The following is a 21,800-nucleotide window of genomic DNA, read 5'->3' on the forward strand; positions in this document are numbered from 1 at the left end:
TCCTGTTCTCCGTCCCTCCATCATTTTACACTCAGTGAACCTATGAAATACCTTGACTTGAGTTTTTTTATATGTGGGCTTTCTGTCTTTGATTTTCTCTTGTTTTCAAGAGTATCTTTTTAAGTAAAAAACACAGGCACTTTAGATGAGATTTTATTGTTTCCTCAAAGATGTTGTTCACTTAATAATGAATATTCTGTCATCATTTGCTCCCCATCATATATTCCACTTTTTATTTAAACCTGTAAATCTAGATATCTTACTTTCATGGTAAGTAGTAGTTATGTAAAGAAATCCCTGTTCACCTCCACTTTCATTATTTAAAAGACAGCCGTGTAAACATTTGTCGCAACGCTTCTCCATTGTAGTATTTTAAAATTCAGCAACTCAGGGAAACAACTCATATGGACTCACATGACATAAAGAAAATAAATAATGACAAAAGTTGCTATATTTTTGGGCGAACTCTTAACTCTCAAAAAGGATGTGTTATATAATATAGAATTATAGAATTTTTGTTTTTTAACACCGTGTCTACCCCGGACCGACACAACAAAAAACGTTAGAAACACATTAGAACCCATTAAAATTCAAATTTTGTCCACAATGGATACGTCTCGTCCGGTGTAGATAAGGTGTTACACGTTATGTGTCATTTTGTGTTGATTTTATGTTGAATAAATAAAAGGGACAACACAGTGTTCAGTTAAAAGTAACACAAAATGTGTTATCCTTAACTAGACAGAGATCTGTTGTTCTTACCCGGACCGTTTTTAGAGATCCTTGTTTAAAAATGAAATGAACGTTTTGGACCTTTTTTTCTACTATATAGAATGTTGCTGTTGAAAGTAATAATTCAAATAATGTTTTTAAGAACTGACTTAACATCACAATCTAATATTCCAATTCCTTCTTTCATTTTCCATGTAATTGTGTGTTTTGACCTCAATCAGAATGCTTTTCCCATCACAACTGTACTGCTCAGACTCTTTTCATTTCTTCAATCGTCTGCGGAGGGAGAAGAAACTTTCAGAGCGTGCGGAATCTGTTGTATCCTCTTTTCATAGGTACTGCTGATGCTAAGAGCTTTGTGGTTAAATGCATCAGCTTCTAATCCTGCTTAAATCAGCACCATTTCTTAATTCATACAGATAAGCAGAGCATTTATGGGCCTTAACAGCCCGGACTAATTACTATTCCTTAGATAAGTGCTCATCCGACGAAATTCTTTTGACCTTCCGTTTCTTATCAAAGGAGCAGATTGGCGTTTACCTTCCGTCCATACACGAATCTCAGCAGTGAGTGTGATGGGCATCGAATCCCTTTTTTATACGTGCTTGAATATTCAACACGTCAACACACAAATTATGCTCTATTTTCATATTCCTCATTTCTTAATTGCCCTTAATTGCTTAATTACAAATTCAAATGAACAAATCTAGAGGTCAGAGACGCTTGCTAATTGAACAATCAATCAGCGTTAAGTTAGCCGAGTATTGTCCACCTGTGATTGACAGCACATTAAGACTGTATGATTGGCTGTCTGTTTGTTGACATTGAGGGCCGTAGATGGCGACTGTACTTTCCTGTCGCGGATACCGTTGATGTGGCGTACGAGGATAATCGAGTTTGAATATTGTGTAGGGGACAGAATTTTTTTTACTTTGAAAGGTGAGATTTTAATGCCACAGAAATAGGCACATAAGGCTTCATTTTCTTTCATGAACTCAGCACTACGATAGAAAAAAGCTGGTCCCAGATCAGTGCTAAAAGGTCATTTCTACCCGCAGGTAGGGAACGGCTCTTGCAGAATGAAGCACTGGCTGAAAATTTCATTTCCGCTCTTAATTATGTTGTTAGCGGAGCAAAACAAGCAAACGAACCTTGCTTAAGGAACATGGTACTTCATGCGTGTAGTGCCATTACACGGCATGTAAACTTAAGCATCTCTTTGAGCAACAGAAAAGGTCAAGAGTGTGTGTGTCTGCATGTGCGTGTGTGTGTGTGCATTTATCTTCTCCGCCCTGATTTTGTAATGCATAGCAATTATCAGGACGATTTGAGCCTCCCGAACTCAGGGAACAGGGTCATTGTAGTTATAAATCTTTAAAAAAATCCTTTGTTTAGTTCTTTCTAACTGTTTGATCAATGTTTTGTAGTTTCTAAATATTTGTTAAAAAGGTGCCACAAAAGATTCTTCACAGCAATGCCGTAGAACCAAGAACCATTTGGGCTGAATGGTTCTTGGTATGGCATCATGAAGAACTTTTATTTTTTTAATTTGAGATTGTAGTTGTATCAAAATTGTAAACAAAATGTACTTAAAGTCGATAGTTTTAGATTTAACGCAATGTGTATACATGATTTAAGGTAAAAAAAATGCTGTATTTTCCGCATACCGTACATTTTTGAAACTCCCCTTTCCCCGCCTCATTAAAACGTGTGGATTTTTAACAAAGCTCATCACCCTGAAAAGCGAGGTGCGCTATGATTGGCCAGTTAACCAGTGCGTAGTGATTGGTTCGAATACTGCAAGCGTATGGCGGAATTGTACTGCTTCTAACCATATTTGGGACATCAGGTTCTTAAGCAATTGTACTGACAGGTACGCCCACCTTACTTGCGTATACATTTGGGCGGTCTTAGTCAAATCGTACCACGAACTGACGTGGATTTGTGGGGGTGTGGTTACACAAGGCATTTCAGGCAGGTCTGGGTGAGCATTTGCTTTAAGAAAGAATGCATTTTTTGTTCCGACACTTTCATTTTTGCAATTTTACGTGTAAAACACATGCATATGCAGCTTATAACACACCAAAGACACTTGTCCGCGACCACTTTAATGATAAAAGGAATTCAAGAGAGAAGATTTAAAGCGTCTTAGTTTGAGTTTAATGTACGTTTTTCATTATATTTCGTTTTTAATGTACAGTAGTCGACTATATTGTTATTAAAAATAAATGTTTTTGGTTATTAAAAATGTTTTTGTTTGATGTACTTTTAGTTAAGTATAATTAAACTGTCTGGGAAACCCTGCAAGGAGCTTCCTCAACAATGACCAGTGCACCTCTCTCTCTCTCTCTCTCTCTCTCTCCTCTTTTTTGTCTGTGTGTTGTTTCTCCCTTTTCCTTGCGGGCTCCATCCATCAGACTGGCATGCGTACAGCCGCCCCACTCACAGCCACCATATTTCACCGCCTGCCATCAGAGGCCTGACAGCCCTGCGCTCACAAGGAAATTGCTTTGGCTGTGAGCGGAATTTCAAGCACCGGGTGCTGCCCGATCCACCCCCCCCACCTCTCTCTCTTTCTCTCTTGGTCTCTAACTCCTGATATTTCTCTCTCTTTCTTTTTTCTGCTTTACCTCCTCCTGGCGACCCGCAGGATTCGAGGTGCGCTTCGGAATGTGTAATGAAGAGAGAGGGTTTGGCACAGATGTGGTGTATATAGAGAGATAGAAAAAAGAGAGGGAGGGGTAAAAGGGTAGAGGAGTGGGGCCTATTATGCCTGCATCTGACGCTTACAAGGTACACAACCGATAGAGAGGGATAAACGGCAACCTCAAACAAAATGGCCATTACTTTGGCGCTCTATAGATAGGCATAGCAGGATGCTCCTTCTCATGCTTTATCACTGAAGTGCTGTGACTCACACTCTCTCACCCACACACGTTTCCACACGCACGCGCAGCGGCGCGTCAAACAGCACCCCTCCACGCGTCAATACCTTGTTCCGCTAGACAGCGTGATCGTCCTTCAACACAAAACAACACATGAGTGTCTCTCTCATCATCTCGCCAAGCGCCGGCTTAATGATGTGGCAGCCATGATGGAGACGGTACAGCTGTACACGGAGCGACAGTTTCCTGCGCCAGAGTGCTGCCAGACTGTGACTGAGAGAACAGAGAGCCAAAATGGCACGTGGGTGGCACAAGAGGGGGCGTATCTAAAAGGCTGTTCCTTTCTCGCAGCATCACTTTCAGGACTGTGGGCTTTTCCGAGGAGAGAAACACTTCCACACATTTACAGTCCCAGTTATTCATTTTTTTACTTTCAGCACAGTTAGTTTGCTTTCTCTCCCATTTTCTTTGTTACGATGTTTGAGACGTCACTTCACTACCTGGACTGTGTTGCTGACAAATATTATTGCATGGGTTTCCAGGTTCATAATCATTTATTTTGCATTAAAACGCCTGATCTGAGGCCCCCGGATGAGGCCACAAGGCGTGTCTATATCGCCTGCTGACTCAGGAACATGAATTAATCCCTCTAAACCGTGGCAGTTGTGACAGCTGTTCTATAAAACACCCAGGAGTGTCGTTGCTCTTTTGGAGGATTGGGATGAATAATGCTGTGCTTATTTCTGCAGTCTGAGCATCAGTGATGTGAAACCACGCTATAGTTTGTGTATAGTGTTTGCTTTTGCTTGTTTTTGATTCTTGTCATCTTGTCTCCCTGCCTGTATGTTAAAGGAGTAGTTCACTAAAAAAAACTATGAAACTTTTCCACTATGAAAAGTCAATGGGGGATCATTTTGAAGTGAACTGCTCCTTTAACACCGTTTTGACTTCCTGACTTTTGCGCACACAATTGAGATTTTGGAGCATGTTTTTCTGTACAACGAAAGCATATAGTAGCCTGTATCATGCATGACTGAATTGTATACACTTATGCTATTTTTATTTGAAGTCTCCTTTGTGTGTGTGGATATTCAAATTGACATGTGTCAGGTTTTTGACATCATCATGGTTCTTGGTTCTCCATCCACTCCGTTACTCATTCTGTCTCGCTCGGTCTGTTTTACAGAAAGTGAGTTTGGAGTTCTACATCGATGTCCACGCCCACTCCACCATGATGAATGGCTTCATGTACGGTAATGTCTTTGAGGAAGAGGAGAGGGTGCAGAGACAGGCCGTTTTTCCTCGACTACTGTGCCACAACGCACCTGACTTCTCTCTTGTGAGTCCCAGAATGTACTGAATCTAATATAATGCTCCCCTGCACTTCTATACACTAGAAATACTGCTGCCTTAGAGCACCTGTTTTTGCAGATTATAAATGTTGATGCTATAGCTATATTTTGTACCTTAATATTGCTGTTGTATACCTTAATATACCAACTGAGTCCTTATTAAAAAAGTAATACGGCAGTACTATGAGACAGTTAGGTACTATGGTAATATTATCTGGTTCCTGCATATATACTACCATTTCCATTATTCATGTAATGATATTTACATTATACTTTAGAGTGCGTTAAAGAATGTCCAAAAATGTGACTACTGTGGTAAAAAACACACGGAGAGGAACACAGTTGTACTTCTTGCTGGGATTTTCTTTCTAGTCGAGAAATGCCAATATTTATAATATAAAATAATAAAATCCAAAACTTGTGAGCTTTAATGTTTAAAGTTGAATTGTCAAGATCGTAGAGTACTTGCATTATGTTTTATGTCCATCTTAAATCTGAAAATTAGAAATGACACACCATTTTACTATTACTCTTACTCTGTTCCTTATTTTTTTCTGCGAAGCAAAATCTTAATGGATTTTCATCACGGTTAGCCTTTCAGCTTTATACTCATTAGCAAATGCCCCGTGGAAAGTGTTATTGGTATTTTCTCCAAAAATTCAATACGCCCCATAAATTAGAATTTTTTTTGTTTTCAAGATGAGGCGCATCAACGTGGTCTATTTTTCCAGGTGATGGCAAGTAACCTTTTCAATTCTGCAGAGCAAGACAATAAGCAGACTCAATATTGCTGATGAGATGTCTATAAGACCGGAACGGAGACACTTAAACCATTTGCCACACTGAAGCTGTTGGCTGAGCCGAGAACAGCATGCCGATGATTTTTCGCTTATAAGCGACTGAGAAGATGCATGAGCGGTCCGTGTGTATGCACCTTCGTAGCGATAATGCATCTTCGATATTTGATGCCTATTGAAAGCTGTATTTATTAAAAAAAATACAGTTTTTCTTTTTCAAAGTGGGACCGCTTGAATTAAAAGGGTCGGTCTTTGTTTGCTTTGTTTGTTTACATGGTTATTTTTCTTAGTATGCAGTGGATTTGTTTGGATTGATGTGTCTTCCTGCTCAATTGCACTCATTGTTACTCTATTCATCTCGAATTAACCTTTACGGTTTCAACCATTATTCCAGGGGGTTTCACTGGTTTTGTTTTATTATGATGATAATGTATATTGATGAATATTTATATGTATATATATATATGTATATGCATATAGATGAACAAAAAATCGGATAGACAATGGAAAACAGCTTGATGGTTCAATGACAGCTAGGTAGATTCATAACTGAAAGAAAATGGACAGATAGAGGCTTGTTTTCTGTTGGGTGGGTGAGAAAGATGTGTGAGAGTCTCTCAACACTATATTTTGCCTACTTCAAGTTTTACTCCAATGAGGGTCCCATTGTGGAGACCCACCCTCCCCTCCCTGCGGCCCAACGCTCTGTGTCGTTTTCTTTGTCAGCATACGGTTTCTCCAACAATGACCTTCAGCATGCTGCAAGTGTGACATTTCAGCGGCTCCGCCCGCAGAATACGGGCAGCAGACTAACCTTTACTGCTCAGTCACCCATCTAGAGCTCGCAGACTTTTCTCGTACTTACACAAAGAGCTGCTTTTCGCAGCCCGTGACCATTCTCTGCCTCACAGAAAAATGTCAGCACGTTATTAATGATCCTCTGTAAATGCTGTTTGTGTTGTGTGTTTGGAATTTAAGGGTAAGCTTTGCCTTTTGCATCTATCGCGGTTGGTGCGGGATGTTTTGGAGGATCAGTTCACCTGAATATGAAAGTTCTGCCATCATTTACTCAGCTTTGTTTCTTTTGTAAATTACAAAAAAATTACTTTTTGCTTTATACGGAAGCACTACATGAGGATGGCAAAACATTCTCAATCATTGTTGTGAGCTTGTTTTGTGTATTCTTGGATAAGTGTGTGCGTATGGTGTCAAGAAGGCACAGAGGACAGGTCCCCAGCTGGCACGTTGCCCCCTCTTCTCTGCCTATTCAGCACACAAGCATCGCAAAGTTCATGCAGCATATTGAGGGAGAGCTGCCTCTGGAGAGCATCATGTCTCAACTGTGCTTAGCCACCAGCTTCACGTCACGCTGACACCAGATCAGTCACCTTTTCTGGGTAGAGCAAACATTTACCAGCCGTTATAGCTGAGCTGCAGAAAGGCACAGAAACTGGCAGATAGTGCAGCGTAAGCAAGCACACGACTCCAAGAAAAGTGAGAAAAGTTGCCAGGGTACTTAAGCACTTGTGTAATGGACAAAGCGGCATAAATTATAAGGCAGACCCAATGCAATCCATAATTTGTTATTCCATAATCAAATCAATTGCTTTCTCTCTGTGAGTCTACTGTATGAGAAAATGGTTTCTGTTTTGTTTTGTCATTTATATAATATATGGGCGTTTAAGTAAGCGGTAGAAAATGGAATGGAATGGGCGTTTAAGTTTGTCATAGAAGTTTTTCACAATACTCATAGCTCTGAAGTCAATATTTGTGGTTTAAATACCCATGGGAGGTTTTTCTTGAGATTTTGAGAATGCTTTTTTAGTTTTAAAGTATGATTTTCCATAGTGCTGCTCTCAGAATTGTCAAATCCATATCCATATTCCTCATAAATGAGCACATGTAAATATAAAATAGTAATATTATTTTGTGTTCTCTGAAGGCCATCCCTCTAAAATGTTTAACTGTGATTTGCTCAATTTTTGGGGGTGAAACATGTTACACTAAAAAATGGTATATTTTAAAGCTGTGAAAATCAATTAATTGCCCTTTTTAAATGAATTAAATGTAAATAAAAAATTAAGTAAATCTGAGTAACTCAAATATTATTCGATTAGAATTCATCAAAAAGTATATATTAAAAAGTTAATTTGTTAATTAAATACTTATTTCTTTTCATTAAATAAACTTATAGTAAATTATTTTAAAATGTTATATATATACATTTTAGAGAAATAAATTGCTTCTGTTTTGTGCATTTTACAATTTGCAGAAGTACAATGTCATCTTTCAAAAATGGTGTGTATAGGGTCAAATCCCAAACTTACATTTCCATTATCTTAATTAGAAAACATGTAGACTGATATTTTTCCTGATGTCTGGACTCCATCAACAAGAGTTTAGGAAAATATAAACAAATGGTTAAATACAGTACAGTTTATTGGCCCATTCTCTGAGAGTTTATATTTCAGGTTTTGACCTCAAAAGTCTTGATGCTTGAAGAATGCTTGAATTGCCTATACATTTATGTCACTATAATGTGTGAATTATGGGAATCATTCTATTCTGTTTATCTCTCTGGCCCTCATCTTGGTCCTCTGTAGTCCAGTACATCATTTAATCGTGATATGGTCAAGGCCGGCACCGGTCGGCGGTTTCTTGGTGGCCTATTGGACGACACATCTTACTGCTACACGTTGGAGGTCTCCTTCTACAGTTACCTGACGGCAGGAAGTACCTCACCTGTGCCGTACACTGAAGACAGCTGTATCCTTTATACAAATTTTGTCCAAATGTGACCAATAACATATTATTAACCGCAACATTTGTAAATACGTGATGATTTCTATGTAGGCGGATCTTTTCGCTGGCCCAGGTATTATAGATCCTTGGTTGTTAGTGTGTCGGTTTGTTAAGAGTAAGCCAAACAGTGATGAGCAAACAACCGGTTACTATGTGTCTTCCCCGAGGAGACTTGTTCTACCTAGAGTGATCGAGAGCTCCATTTCCATCGAATTTTACCCCTCTTGAGGAACATACGGCTGGTGTAAAGACCCGATTTCCCCGAATCGATGCTAAACCTCTAGACAAAAGCCAATGTGGCTGCTGTCTCACTCTCTGAAATGATCTCGCCAATGTAGTCAGAGCAGGCAGCGTACTAGGGTGGCGTCTCAGTTCAATAATATAGGCTTGGGTGATAATGTCACTGTATTGAAGCTCTGCTCTCTCCACTGCGCTACGGCTGCACGCCAGTCGTACAGCTCCATCCCCTTATTTACCGGGAGCGATGCTTGCCTATTGATCTCTTAATTATTCTGGTAATCATTATCAGAAAGCAAGCGTTTGCCGGCTGTCTGTTAGATACGTGATCGGCTGGCCAACAGAAGTGTGTCGATATGCTGTGTTGTTGTGTCGATGGAGTGTGATAGGATAGTGTGTCCATGTGTGCTGTGTGTGTAAATAGATAATGCAATTGTTCCTTTACAAAATGACGGCTTATTTCAAAGGGAATGAGGTCACTGTTGTGCCTCTAAAGGTTGAAGATTTCCTTGCTCTACAAGCCCCTTCTGTGCAAACACCAACAGGAGTCAAATACATTTGTAAGATTATACTGTCTCCAGCTATGCTGAACCCAAAAGCTTTTGGGAAACGGTGGATGCTTTTATTTTTTTGGACCGTGAGCAGATTCATATCTGAATCTGAGGTTGAAAGCTGCTCAGCGATGACTTCTATGAGCCAAAAGGCGTCTTTGTGCAAACCCATGCAGAGATATGTGTAGCTTAAGTGCCCTCTAGCGATAGGAAAGGTTGCGTGTCAGGAATGTTGACTTGTGAAATGAGGCGGACGTTGTTACTTTAGAAAAACAAGTGCTTTACACATGGTTTGATCTTAATATTTGTTTTATTTTTGTATCAATGATTTACCATCTTAACACCCTGGTCTTTGTTTGCATACAGTTGTGTGCAGTTTCACCCCTTTCTGGGCACCTGCTAGATGTTCATATTTACAGTCACCGCTTGCATTAATTTATTTATTTGTTGGGTGTTTATCTCAGAGCGGGGAGTAAAGCCGTTGACTGATGCTGTAAGTTCTCGCTGCTTTAACCGTTTCTCTCCGCTCGCCGGCTGCTTCACTGGGTTGTCATCTACAAGGCCCAGCCTTCCAAACCCTGATAATAGGAAACCCATCCATGTAGAATTACTCCGCAGCCCTGTAGATTATTTCCCTTAGTGACATGGGAAAGATAGAAACAACAAAAAAGGCAATTTATAGCACACTGGAAAGAGTCATAACTTACTTGTGAAGCCTGTCTCCTTGAAACAGCTTTCCCATCTCTTAAAACAGCTGTGCCGTGAAGTAGCGAGAGGTTAAAGCTGATTGTGGGCTGTGTTCGAAGGCTGTGCAATTTATTACTCATGTGGAAAAAAAGAACAAGCAAACAAAGAGAAAGATGTCACTATGGGATGCTGTTCAGTAAAGCCCGGCCTGTTTGAATGTTTTGGTGAGTTTTCATCTAAAGGTAAGCAATCTTACGAACAAGATCCTGGGAGAGGGCCCGGATCTGTAAGCGATTTATTATACGGTAATGTTTTTTGCGCTGCATAGAATCCACATCAAGATGGCAAATAATTTGCTGTGTATTTGTATAGAAGACACTTTCACAGTTAGATCACAATTAAAATTTGCATACTTGGCTTGGATTTTTCTGGCAGAAGCTCCTAGAATATAACATTCGTACTGTGAAAAATCTTGGGCTTATTAGTATTTTTCACCCTAAACAAAGAAGGTTTTAAAGGCAGGGTGAGACATTCTGTACAGAAACATTTTTTGTCATGTTGGTTGGAAATCTCTTTACATCCTGAAAGCAATCAAGAGATGTGGTCAAAAGATTTTTTTTTAATATCATCTGTGAGGTGCGTTGGACCCCAAAAAATTGCCCAATCGAAACGTTCTGGCCGAACACCGTGACTGGCCATGTGTACATTTTCAGCCAACGTATTTTTAATATCGCATACCACTGGGCACCCTGTTCACGCAGACATCAAACGTCATCAGCACTGCAGCGCGCTCACGTCCGCTGTGTCAATGTAGGGAGAATGGTGGACAATCAGCAACGATCAAACTTTCCTGCGGAACCGACAGCAAGTAAATCTACAAAACGAAAAAGCAGTGACGAGAAAAGGTCTGGATCACGAAATTAAAATCGGTTCAGCTTTTACACGATGGAGACAGCTCCGGCAGGCAATGGGTCTGAAAGACGAAACCATTGTTGATCTCTTTTTTTCGGACAGGTATGTACATGCTTCGAGAAGAATTTAATGGATTTAGTTTCTAATTCGTTACGTGATTTACACATAGAGGGTGAGATTATAATTTCAGTGCTAGCAGGCTAAAGTTAGCACCTTTCCAAATCAACCACCCCGCCTTTAAGCCAGTTACTTTTTTATTTTTTATATTGCTGTAGTTTGTCATTAGGAAATTGTTTCCCAAACATGGCTGTTGTAAGACTCCCTGTGCATACAAAAATTGGTGGATAATTACAAATAATGGCAAAAGCGCTATTCAGAAATGTAAACTAATCTACGCATTACAAAATATATAAATACCTGGCTTGAAACCATTTTTGGAGTAAAAACACTAACATGCCTAAGACTTGCACAATACAGCATGTCCACTACGTCGCCTTCGAATTATAAGGTTCTGTCTGCATTCAGATTATTTTTGAGAAAACATCCTTCAAAGTTTTTGCATTCTTACTAAAAAATCCCAAAACGTGTACAACATGAGGAAAAAAAATAATTATGTTAATAAATCGTCACAGAATATGTGAATAACTCGGTTTTAGGGAAAGAACATCAGATAGAACCTAAAAATTTCAAGGCGCCGATTATATATTATGTATGTCTAGTTTCAGTTATAAGTGCTAATTGATTTGTTAAAAAGACAAAGATCCTTTAGCTTCAGTAGCTCATTAACCCTATAAATGAAAGGTAGAAACTAAAGAAAGTATTCGAAAGTGTTTAAAATAATACAAATACTTGTTTCATCATTTGTGGGCAGGGCCCAGAGGATTTGCAGTATGCCAACACAAAGAAAACAGATTAGCTTTGTATTGCAATTAAATGGCATGGCTTTTCAACGGTGATTACATTGTAGAACTGGGGGGGGGGCATGTGTGTGTAAGTGTGTGTGGGGCAAGCAAGGTTTAAGGGTGTCAGCCTCCAGTAGTGAAAGGGAATTTGCCATGGCATGTAGTGCAGAGATTGGGGGCAAAAAGGTCACCGGAATTTGTCACATTTACAGGACGGCTGGCAGGTCTATGAGGCGTGCAAATTATCAACACAGACCTTTACAGACATGACTTTACTCTCAGATAAAAACGAAAACAATGACAACAATATAATTACCCACAAAGGAATTCATTCACCCTTACTAACCCCGCTACGTAAACACACACACACACATACATGCATAATGTACTGTGGCCCCACCTGGCTGCAGATCTCGCCACGCTCCATAATGCTGCACAAAAAAAGATTTTTCAGTGAAATGACCCCCCTTGTCTCATTATAGCATGCAGATCATGTCAGGAATATAGGAACAGTGGCACTAAGGAATAATTTATTGCATTTAATGATTTATTCCCACCTGTAATGTCTCACAAAATTGAGGAAATTTATGACGGACACACAGCTCAGATGCTTTTAACCTGTAACTGAATTTTAACCCTCGGTCAAAATGTCCCCCAAGCGTTATAAGATGACTATGCCTGTGGCTTCAAGGTGTCTCCATGCGAATCTCCGGCAGGTGGTTACGACTGGTGGGTACTTACGATGAATTTAGATTGACAGCATTAAAGAAGCATTTTGAAATAACCTTTTGGAGCGATGAGCCCTGAACGTGTTTACGTTAAATGTTGGACAGCCTCAGCTGTTGTTAAGAAATGATCCGTTTATTGAAACAATTATTATAGATAAAACTTTTGTTGGAAATCTTTGCGACCGCCATTAATCAGCATCGTCATTTACTCCAAAAAAAACAACAGCCTTGTTTATGTTTATGGAACGCTTTATGTTCAAGTCGTGCTGTTTTTAAACTCGGTTTGAAACGTGGAAGAGAAACTTTGATGACGGAGCGTAGTTAGTGTGTTTTGGAAACAGGTGAGCACAGAGTGATTCTGGGATCTCGTTCAACTCCCAGCTGGATGCAATGATGGAGGGAGCTCACTCTGTGACTTTCAAATCACTTTATTCTGATATCTCTCCATCCCAGAAAGTTTAAGAAAAATTAAGTTTGTGAGTTTATGAGATACAGCTGTTTAAAAAAAAAATTCAATGACCCAAATGTTATACATCACAGTATAGACACATTTTTACAAAGCACAATATACTTTTATACTGCCTCACTTGCATACAGTTTGTCTCCTGCATGCTGTGACCTATTACAATATTTTTATTTATGCATTTGGCAGACATTTTATCAATAGGTTTGTTCCCTGGGACTCAAACACTTTACCTTTGCGCTGATAACACAATTTAATTGTTCCCACTTTCTTGTAAATAAAATCCCAAGATTGTTTTATTTTGGGGGGGGGGGGATTGCACACTTAAAGGAACAGTTCACCCAAAAATGAAAATGATGTCTTCATTTCTTTGTTCTGATCAACACAAGAGAAAGAAATTAGGAAGAATGCTTGTAACCAAATCGTTATTGACTACCATAGTATGAAAGATTGCTTTTTAAAGTTTTTAATTCTCTTGAACACAAAAGATATTTTGAAGGATGTAGGAAAGCATCGGTTCTGGTGCACTTTTGACCACCGTTGTAATTTTTCCTACTATGGCAGTCAATGGTTGCCTAGAACTGTTTGGTTATAAGCATTCTTCCAAATATCTTTCTGTGTGTTCATCAGATCAAAGACATTTGTACAACTTTGGAGCAACTCAAGAGTGAGTAAATGATGACCTTTGCCTTTGCATTGTCATTTCCCTTTGAGACGTAAAATGAAAGTTACTTTGCCTTCTCATCTTTACGTGTTTATGTTAAGTTATATAACCTTAAACTGACATTTCCTCGATCAACAGCAAATTATAAATCATTTCCATAAGTTAACAGTCGAAATCGCGGTAGGTACGGAGAAGGTTTTACATTTTTGTAATGTTTTTATGTTCCTGCCTTAACAGTATGAACTGCATGAGGGGTTAAGAATTACGGTAGCATTTACGGCAAGATTAAGGGTGTGGATTTTGATCAAAATAATATGTTAAGGTTAAAGCTTGCTTCTTAGGTAAAGATTAGTTCTGACCTTAGTGCTAGACACATAAAATGGAGAACGTTTCTGCGAGGTATCAGAATAATCTTGCTTCTGCCCTTTACTCACTGACAGGTTAACAAGTCTTTCACTTTTTGTCATCAGAGAGGGTAGAGAGAGACGGTACGGTGTTATGGCGGCTGTACCATTTTCTTACTGCCTTTAGGCTACAGACGGCTACTGAGAGAGCTGTTATCCCTGGGCTAAGCTATAAAAGTCCCACTCAATCAAGCACCGCCCTTCAATGTCAGCCGCTTCAGTTTGGATCCAGCCAACTTAAATGTTGCAATGCTGTCTTGAGAACGGGCCGTACATATAAAGTGGTACACCGCAAGCTGAATGTAGAAACGGAGAAGCCTAGTGGATTTAGATTGAACTTGAAATAGCGCACCACATTTAAATGATTCTGTCATTCACACACACTGTTTTGCTTGTTGTTCCAAACACTTTATATCTTAAGTGATATGATAAGGAGAAGTTTGGCAGAATGTTGTATTAAAGGGCCAGTTCACCCAAAAATACTCATTCTTCCATTCTTTACTCACCCTCGAGTTGTTCCGAATTGCACTGTTCTGATGAACCCAGAGAAAGATATTTGGAAGAATACTTGTAACCAAACAGTTCTTGGCCACCATTTACTACCATAGTAGGAAAATATACAATAGTCAAAAGTGCCCCAGAACTGTTCATTTGCTTTCCTACATTCTTTCAAATATCTTTCCCTGTTTTCATCCGACCAAACAACTTTAGGGCGTAAATGAATACAGACTTTTCATTTTTGGGTGAACTGTTCCTTTAAGATAATCTTTTCCACCATTTCCATTTTTAACTACATTTTTCAGTTTCATTTTAGTTATATTCGCCTGCTGTCTAGCGTGTATTTAATGATGCAAAAACTGATAAATATAACCATTTATAACAAAATGATACAGTCTGATACTTATAAAATTCAAAAGATATTGCTGGTCATCAAATAACAAAGTCAGATATAATTCATAAATGAAAAAGATTATTCTTTAAATTGATGGTTTGGAGACGGCTGTCTTTATTGTTCTCCATTGCGAGTTAAGTTCTACAAACTTTTGATGGTCAAGGTTCTCTCTCACTTTTTTCTATCTGTGGAGCAGATTGTTTTGAGAGGTCATCAGATACAGTCATGTTCTGGTCTTTGAGAGCTTTATGGCATGAAATGGCTTTGATTGTGTGGATGCAGTCACAACCAGCCTGTGTCCAATCCGGTAGCTGTACCTCTGCATTGCTCTTAAATCCAATACTTTAGACCAGAGTGCTTATCTCAGCCCTTTACCAGAGGTAATCACAGTCATTTCCTTCCTATTAACACTGCAATTCGTCCATCTCTGATGGGGAAAATAACAGGTAGTCCTCTGCCAAGCGTATATGACGGACGTACTTGATTAAATGCATAGATGAGTGTTAAAGCGAAACAAGCAAATCTCGCCCCCTCGTTGACTCCCATAGTATTTATTTTCCTTACTATGGGAATACAACTTTCTTCCAAATATCTTCCTTTGTGTTTAGCAGAACAAAGAAATTTATCTGAGGGCGAGTAATTGATTACGTCGTTTTACTTTTTTGGTGAACAATCGCTTCCAAAATTTATCGGAGTGCAAGTTTGGCCTTCACGCCCTCTATAGTAGTTCTGTCTCACCCTACAGAAGAGGGACACAAGGTCTTAGGACTTTGAGCTGCGGGGACACAATGCCTGCCTGCGTGCTTTATGTGCCCTTGTTTACTGTTTTAATTAGCATTGTTAATTGGCACTTTGTGACACCCTGGTGACAGGCCTGTCACTCAACCATATTGATGCCACTTTTGTTCCTAATTTGCCTGCTTGTTAGCTCGGAGCCGGCTTTCGACCAGGGTGCCTTGTTCCTTGTCATTGGGGCATCATTGTCCGTTTGTTTGAAAGCTGCGTGCGGATACACACTCTGGTAAACAAATTATTTTGCGGGCCATGGAAACGTCCATCTCCCTCCCATCCTCGGAGACTCGTCCTTGAGTCACAACAAAGGCGACAATCGATCCAACGATCCGAGCGTATGCTGATGAAACCCTCACACGCACCAATGACACTGACTGGCTGCGATGAAACATCTGGCCTGCTGTATCCTCATATGTTCATATGGTACATTTATTCAAGATACGAATTAAAGTACTTCCTCATGTTTGCTGCTTTACACTGCAAAATCCTTGAAATAGGAAATTTGTCATTTATATTTATTCAAGCTATTGTTAAAGGGGTTAAAAAGTGTCTATCTGTTGTGATTTTACAACACAAGATACCTAACCTTCTCGGCTTCTTATTATGCAACGGTTTTCGTCTACCGACTACCGTCCAGGTGGAACTGTGAATGTTTTGGAAAATTCCGCCCTCCCACGTGTTGGCAGTACCTCACATTTCCCCCAATTTCCAGGTTGTTGTGGTTGCTGCTGGGTCCTGGCCGACCGCCAGTCAGAGCGCAGGAGAGTCCCTCTCGCAGCTGTGAATCTGATGAAGTCTCCTCCTCTTCCTCATCAGACCTTGCATCACATATTTCCTGTTATAAATGTGTATGTTGTGACATCACAAGTGGAGAGGCCATCTGCACGCCGCAGGTTCCCGGGCTATTTCTGTCAGGGCTCCGAGACCACACGAACACACACGCTTACTCATTGGAAGACTTTTTGTTTATCAGAGGGAAAGTGTGAAACTTTATAAAAGGTCAAAGCAAAGATGTCACGGATGAGAGATTTGTGGAGGCTTTGGCTCAACGTTCTGGAACTTCTGCCAGATTTCGTAACACCATGGCAGGAACTGGACCGGTGATTTCAAGTAGGGTCACAACACAAAAACAGGATTTTGATACTGTAAGGAAGATTTAAATACTGAATGCACAAAATAACGAAACTATAGATAGCAAAATAAAAAGGAGAGACAGTCTTTTGATGTTAACATCAAAGGCTGTGTATCCAGTGGGACTTTATATGATATATTGATTAAAACCAATTAAATTACCAAACATTATTAGTAGCTATTATAATATATTTTTATTTAACAACATTTTTATTAACATTTATTAGAATTAATTAATCATTTTAACAAACTTTGTTTATTTTTGTATTGGATATCAGTCTTGTCTTGTTGGGTCTCATGTAATGTCAAGTATTACAACCAAACCAAATTTAAGTAATTATAGATAGACAAACTAATATTAATACAATTTGTTTATCATTCTGATGCGCATTAGAAATAATAGCATCATAAATGCAGTGTCACACCACATTTTCTGTGTCATCCTTTCAAAGTGAATCGTGCCATCTTCCCTGCCCGGCATCCAAAAATAGCTGTTGTTTTTGGAGGGCTGCAGTGTTTGCAGCCCTGGCCAGATGGGGTGTGAAGACAGGGGCTGGAATCATGGAGAGAGTTCCCATCAGCCCGCTGGGTGAGGGATGGAACCCAGAATGACTCCATCCACTGCGGTGGCTGTCAAGGCCACAGAAAGCAGGGGGGCAATGAGTAAACTGCTGGATCCGAGAGCCCGAATGGAAGAGTTTAAAGCCAGACGCTGTGACCTCTAATAAATAAAGGTCATGTTGAGCACCCCTTTATTTCCCCTGAAAAATAATCATATTACATTAGGAGATTGAAGTGGGCATGAATAAAGTAGCGGTGCCCACATAAATCCGAGCAGAACATGGTTTGAATGGTCATTTATGAGAGTCCGCTAGTTTCATATACATGCACGAGACACGACACTCTACCTTCTTTGGTTGCCTCATTCATATCAAAGAGGGATTGTGTACAAGTTAACAGCTTGAGATAATAGGATCGCAGCCATAGCCTCTGGATTTATGTGGCCAAGCAAATTTTTGACTGTTGAAAGAAATTGGAAAAATAAAAACGACAGAATTGCTTTCCATCTTGTTTTTCTTTCAGGGCTGCTGTTTCACTCAAACAGCTTGACAGTCAGACATGCTATCTGGGAACATCAGTAAAGTTCTGACAGGCAAAGGTGAAAAATAACACCTCTGTGTTCATTCGTCAACAGTGTCCAGCCGCAAAAGAGCAGCAGGTTAACCACAAGACACAGCTGGACAAAGCGTTCCTTATAAGATCATGATGAAGCATCTAGTCTGAGACGAGACAAAGATCTATCACAGCTCATAACACACAAGCACACAACACTATTTGGATGGGATTAGTTTTGAACTTGATGGTTGAGGTCAAATTAACAAATCCTCTGTGATTTCATGTACTGACTTGGATGCAAATGAGATCTTTTGTTTTAACATAGATGGCTGCTTGAATGTGGGTATTGCTAGTATTGCATCATTTATCTTAAAGGGGGTTATGGTTGATTATTTAAAGTTTTTTGAGTCTTGAATATTTGTATACAACCTTTTGTTTTTGCAAAATTTGTCAATTTACCCTTTGACATGAATAAAAGGATTAGAAATGTTGTAAACCATAAAATGAACGAGAATCATTTCATGGATTTAATTTCTTTTTTGTATGCCATGACAGTAGTTCTTGAATGTTATCCTATCATAATGAAGGTACACCAGCCACCGCATCAATGAAAACTTCATCATGAAACTTTAGTTATGGTTTTTGAAGAAGGTCAAAATAAACGAGAGGATGTGTTTAAAAGTTTAAAAGATTAGATTCTTCTGGGGACCCCTGAGGTAGCCAGAAAATAGGCAATTTGCTCCATAAATTCAGAGGAAGTGAGAGGAAAACACAAATGTGTTAGATTCGGACGGGATTTGAATCCCAAGGTACTTTAGTGAAACACAAATTCACCCGAGCTCCTCTGGGAAAACCGCTCCCGTCCTATAAACGGTGTGATCTAAATCACACCGGATCTTGCTTTTATTCGAAATCTAAAGATACAGAGTTTGAGTGAAAGGAAAATGATTTCGGTTCAATGTTTGCCTAGTGTGTGGCTCTTAGTGTTAAATGGCTTCCACCTTTTTCAGCTGCATTGTAAGTGCCCTCACAGCTCTTTGATGCAGTGCTGTTGGTAATTGATGTATTCTGTAACGCGGGCACAGTGGAGGAATGGCTTGTGGGGGGGATTGCATGAATTTAAATAAAGCTCCGGCTGTAAGTAACTGCAGGAATGAAATGCATTTTTTCCTTTTGGCTGACTTGACTGAGAGGCGTTTGATTTATCCTCACGAGGAGCTGAGCTCTGGCTCCGCCGCGCCGCTTATTTACTCTCTGCATTGCTCTTCTGGGTATTGGCCAGTTATTTACTGCAAATGGTCGCGCTGGTACGAGATGGGAGAAAATCGGGGGGTTATTTATTTATTTATTTTTCAATTAATAGCAGCACATCAGACACAAAGATTTAAGGGTTCCAAGGTATCCGACGTCCCAACTGTGGCGTGGCCTCCAAGGCATTGCAATATTGCTTTGTCGGTGTCGACTGTTTCTTTAGGAATACAGGGATGGGCTTCTGCAGGTGTTTGACTCTTAAATTTTGCACTCACTTTGAAACAGACACTTATCTGACATCAAAGACCAATATCAAAGCCCAATGATGTATATGAGGGTCGCTCTGTTTAATTCTTTCTCGCCAATACAATGAGATGTGTGGATATACAGCAAGCACTGTACACAAATTATTCTATGTGATCCAAAAGACTCCTTAACCTCCTATTCACAGACATGAAGCTGGGTAGAAACGTGGCCCGGACGTTCCTGAATTACTACAAACTGAACAACCTGATAGATGAGAGCAAGCTAACAGGACACATTCACAGGTGCATGAGCAGATGAATAATATCCAGCAGGAGTAGATCGCCTCAAAATGAAAATTTTGTCATCATTGACTAAACCCTCTTGACCATTTAAACCTGTATGACTTCCTTTCTTCAGCGAAACACAAAAGAAGCTATTTTGAAGAATGTAGCCAAAAGCCGTTGGTCCCCATTCACTCCTATCGTATGGACAAACCAATCCAAGTCAATGGGGGCCAACGGATTTTTGTTCAAATATCTTATTTTGGGTTCTGCAGAAGTAAGACAGCCATACAGGTTTGAAATGTCAAGTGGGTGATTGAATGATGACAGAATTTTCATTTGGGGTCAACTATCACTTAAATTTATGCTCTGCAAATTTATCCAAATGATAACAATGAACCAACTGTGGACGTTTCGTCTGCAGCTAAGACAGTGTTCGTTTGTGACTATTTGCATCCGCCCTTTGTGTTTTTCAGCACATTTGATGGAACATCCACCAGTCATCAAGGAAACAATACTAGAAATGGGAAAAATCAGGTGAAAGGTGAGAAGAAAAGCGTTGGGGTCAAGCAATACTAAACACGCAAGGAAGACGTGAATAAACTTCGTCAACAAGCATCACAGCCTCGAGCGAGATGTTGTGAACTATTGTCCACTTGCAAATGATGTTTTCATATCAACCCACAGCAATCCACCAGATATTAGTTTTCTAAGTTTTATGTAATGATAATATTCAACTGTGAGTCTTCTACAGTATTAATTCTCGCTTGTAAGATATTGCACAGAGAAAACATCAACTGTAAATTGTCCCATCGGCTACATTTATTGCTTTTTTAGTGCTTTTGTTGAATACCAACTACTTTGCCTTGCTTTTGAAGTTGCCTATTGCCTATAAGTACAGATATTTGATTCCAGCTGCATTCATTCTGATAAAGTGATTTTGTGAATTATTTGATTGTCTAGAATAATTAATTATTTGCTCACATCTGAATGCTTGAAATTGCTTAAACGTAAAGCAATGGACATTTTATTATATTTATGCTTTGTGTTCTTGAATGTTGTTTTAATAAAGTGTTTAATAAAAAGAGCTTTCCAGTGTCTAAGTGCTGATATTGAAAGCGAGAAAAAGTCATTTTGAATCACTGTTAAGAAAACAATACATCTTTAATCCTCTCATCATAATCTCAAGACAATAGGCATCAACACATTGTCTGCTGTTCAGCAAAACAAATAAAAAATGGTTTTAGAGAGATAAAATTATATCTCATAAAAAGGTCTGATCTGTCCATACACGTACACAAAGAACACAGTCTAAAATACAGATGGCTCAAGCTATCAGTCAAGATAGCTGTGAAAAGCAGCGTGTATTTTTCAGGCCAGTCATTTGGAATAACAGAGGCAATCAGTCAGAAAAGGCAAAAACAAATGACTTGCATTTTGGATGGAAGAAGAGAAGATGGTGAGAGCTAATGTGAATGAGAAAACACATCCATCTGCAGAACCTCCGCACGCACACATGTAATGTCGCTGTCATACCTGAAAGCCTTTGCGTTTATAGAGAGCTTCACCTTCCAACTGCGCTGTCATTTTAACCAGAGTCTCGACCCATTAGTCCATTTTGCTTGGCTCACCTCACTGCCACAAACACATTCTAATTGCCCTTAGGCTGATATGAACTTGCAAGTCCCGCCTTAAACATGGACACGGTCCATTCCTGTGCACAAGTTAACTGGCCCTAATGAGTCATTCTGAGGCCTGTCTCTCACTACTAGAAATAGTGTGGTTCACTCGGAGGTCAACGCCTTCATTGAGCATCATTATAAGGAGCTTTAAACTGCAACTTATCACATTGATGGATTTCTTGTCAAAGACCCGTGCCTTCAAGGAATAGATTACTGCAAGATGAAAATGATCTCATATTTTCATGTCTTTAGAAAACTATATGAGGTGTCATAACAAAACAAGAATTTTAGTT

The 21,800-nt window shown here is 39.5% G+C and overlaps 1 protein-coding gene across 1 annotated transcript in view; it reads left to right on the forward strand.

The window, feature by feature from the left end:
- Positions 1-20,833, forward strand: part of agbl4 (AGBL carboxypeptidase 4) — a 291,793-nt gene extending 270,960 nt beyond the window's left edge. The window contains exons 10-13 of the mRNA XM_056772317.1: positions 4,804-4,956; positions 8,370-8,532; positions 19,750-19,846; positions 20,302-20,833. Coding sequence (XP_056628295.1) covers positions 4,804-4,956; positions 8,370-8,532; positions 19,750-19,846; positions 20,302-20,404 — 516 coding nt within the window. The 3' untranslated portion in view covers positions 20,405-20,833. The remainder of the gene's footprint in view (positions 1-4,803; positions 4,957-8,369; positions 8,533-19,749; positions 19,847-20,301) is intronic.
- The last annotated feature ends 967 nt before the right edge of the window (positions 20,834-21,800 follow it).

Source organism: Triplophysa dalaica, chromosome 18, assembly GCF_015846415.1.
Source record: "Triplophysa dalaica isolate WHDGS20190420 chromosome 18, ASM1584641v1, whole genome shotgun sequence".
Lineage (NCBI taxonomy): Eukaryota > Metazoa > Chordata > Actinopteri > Cypriniformes > Nemacheilidae > Triplophysa > Triplophysa dalaica.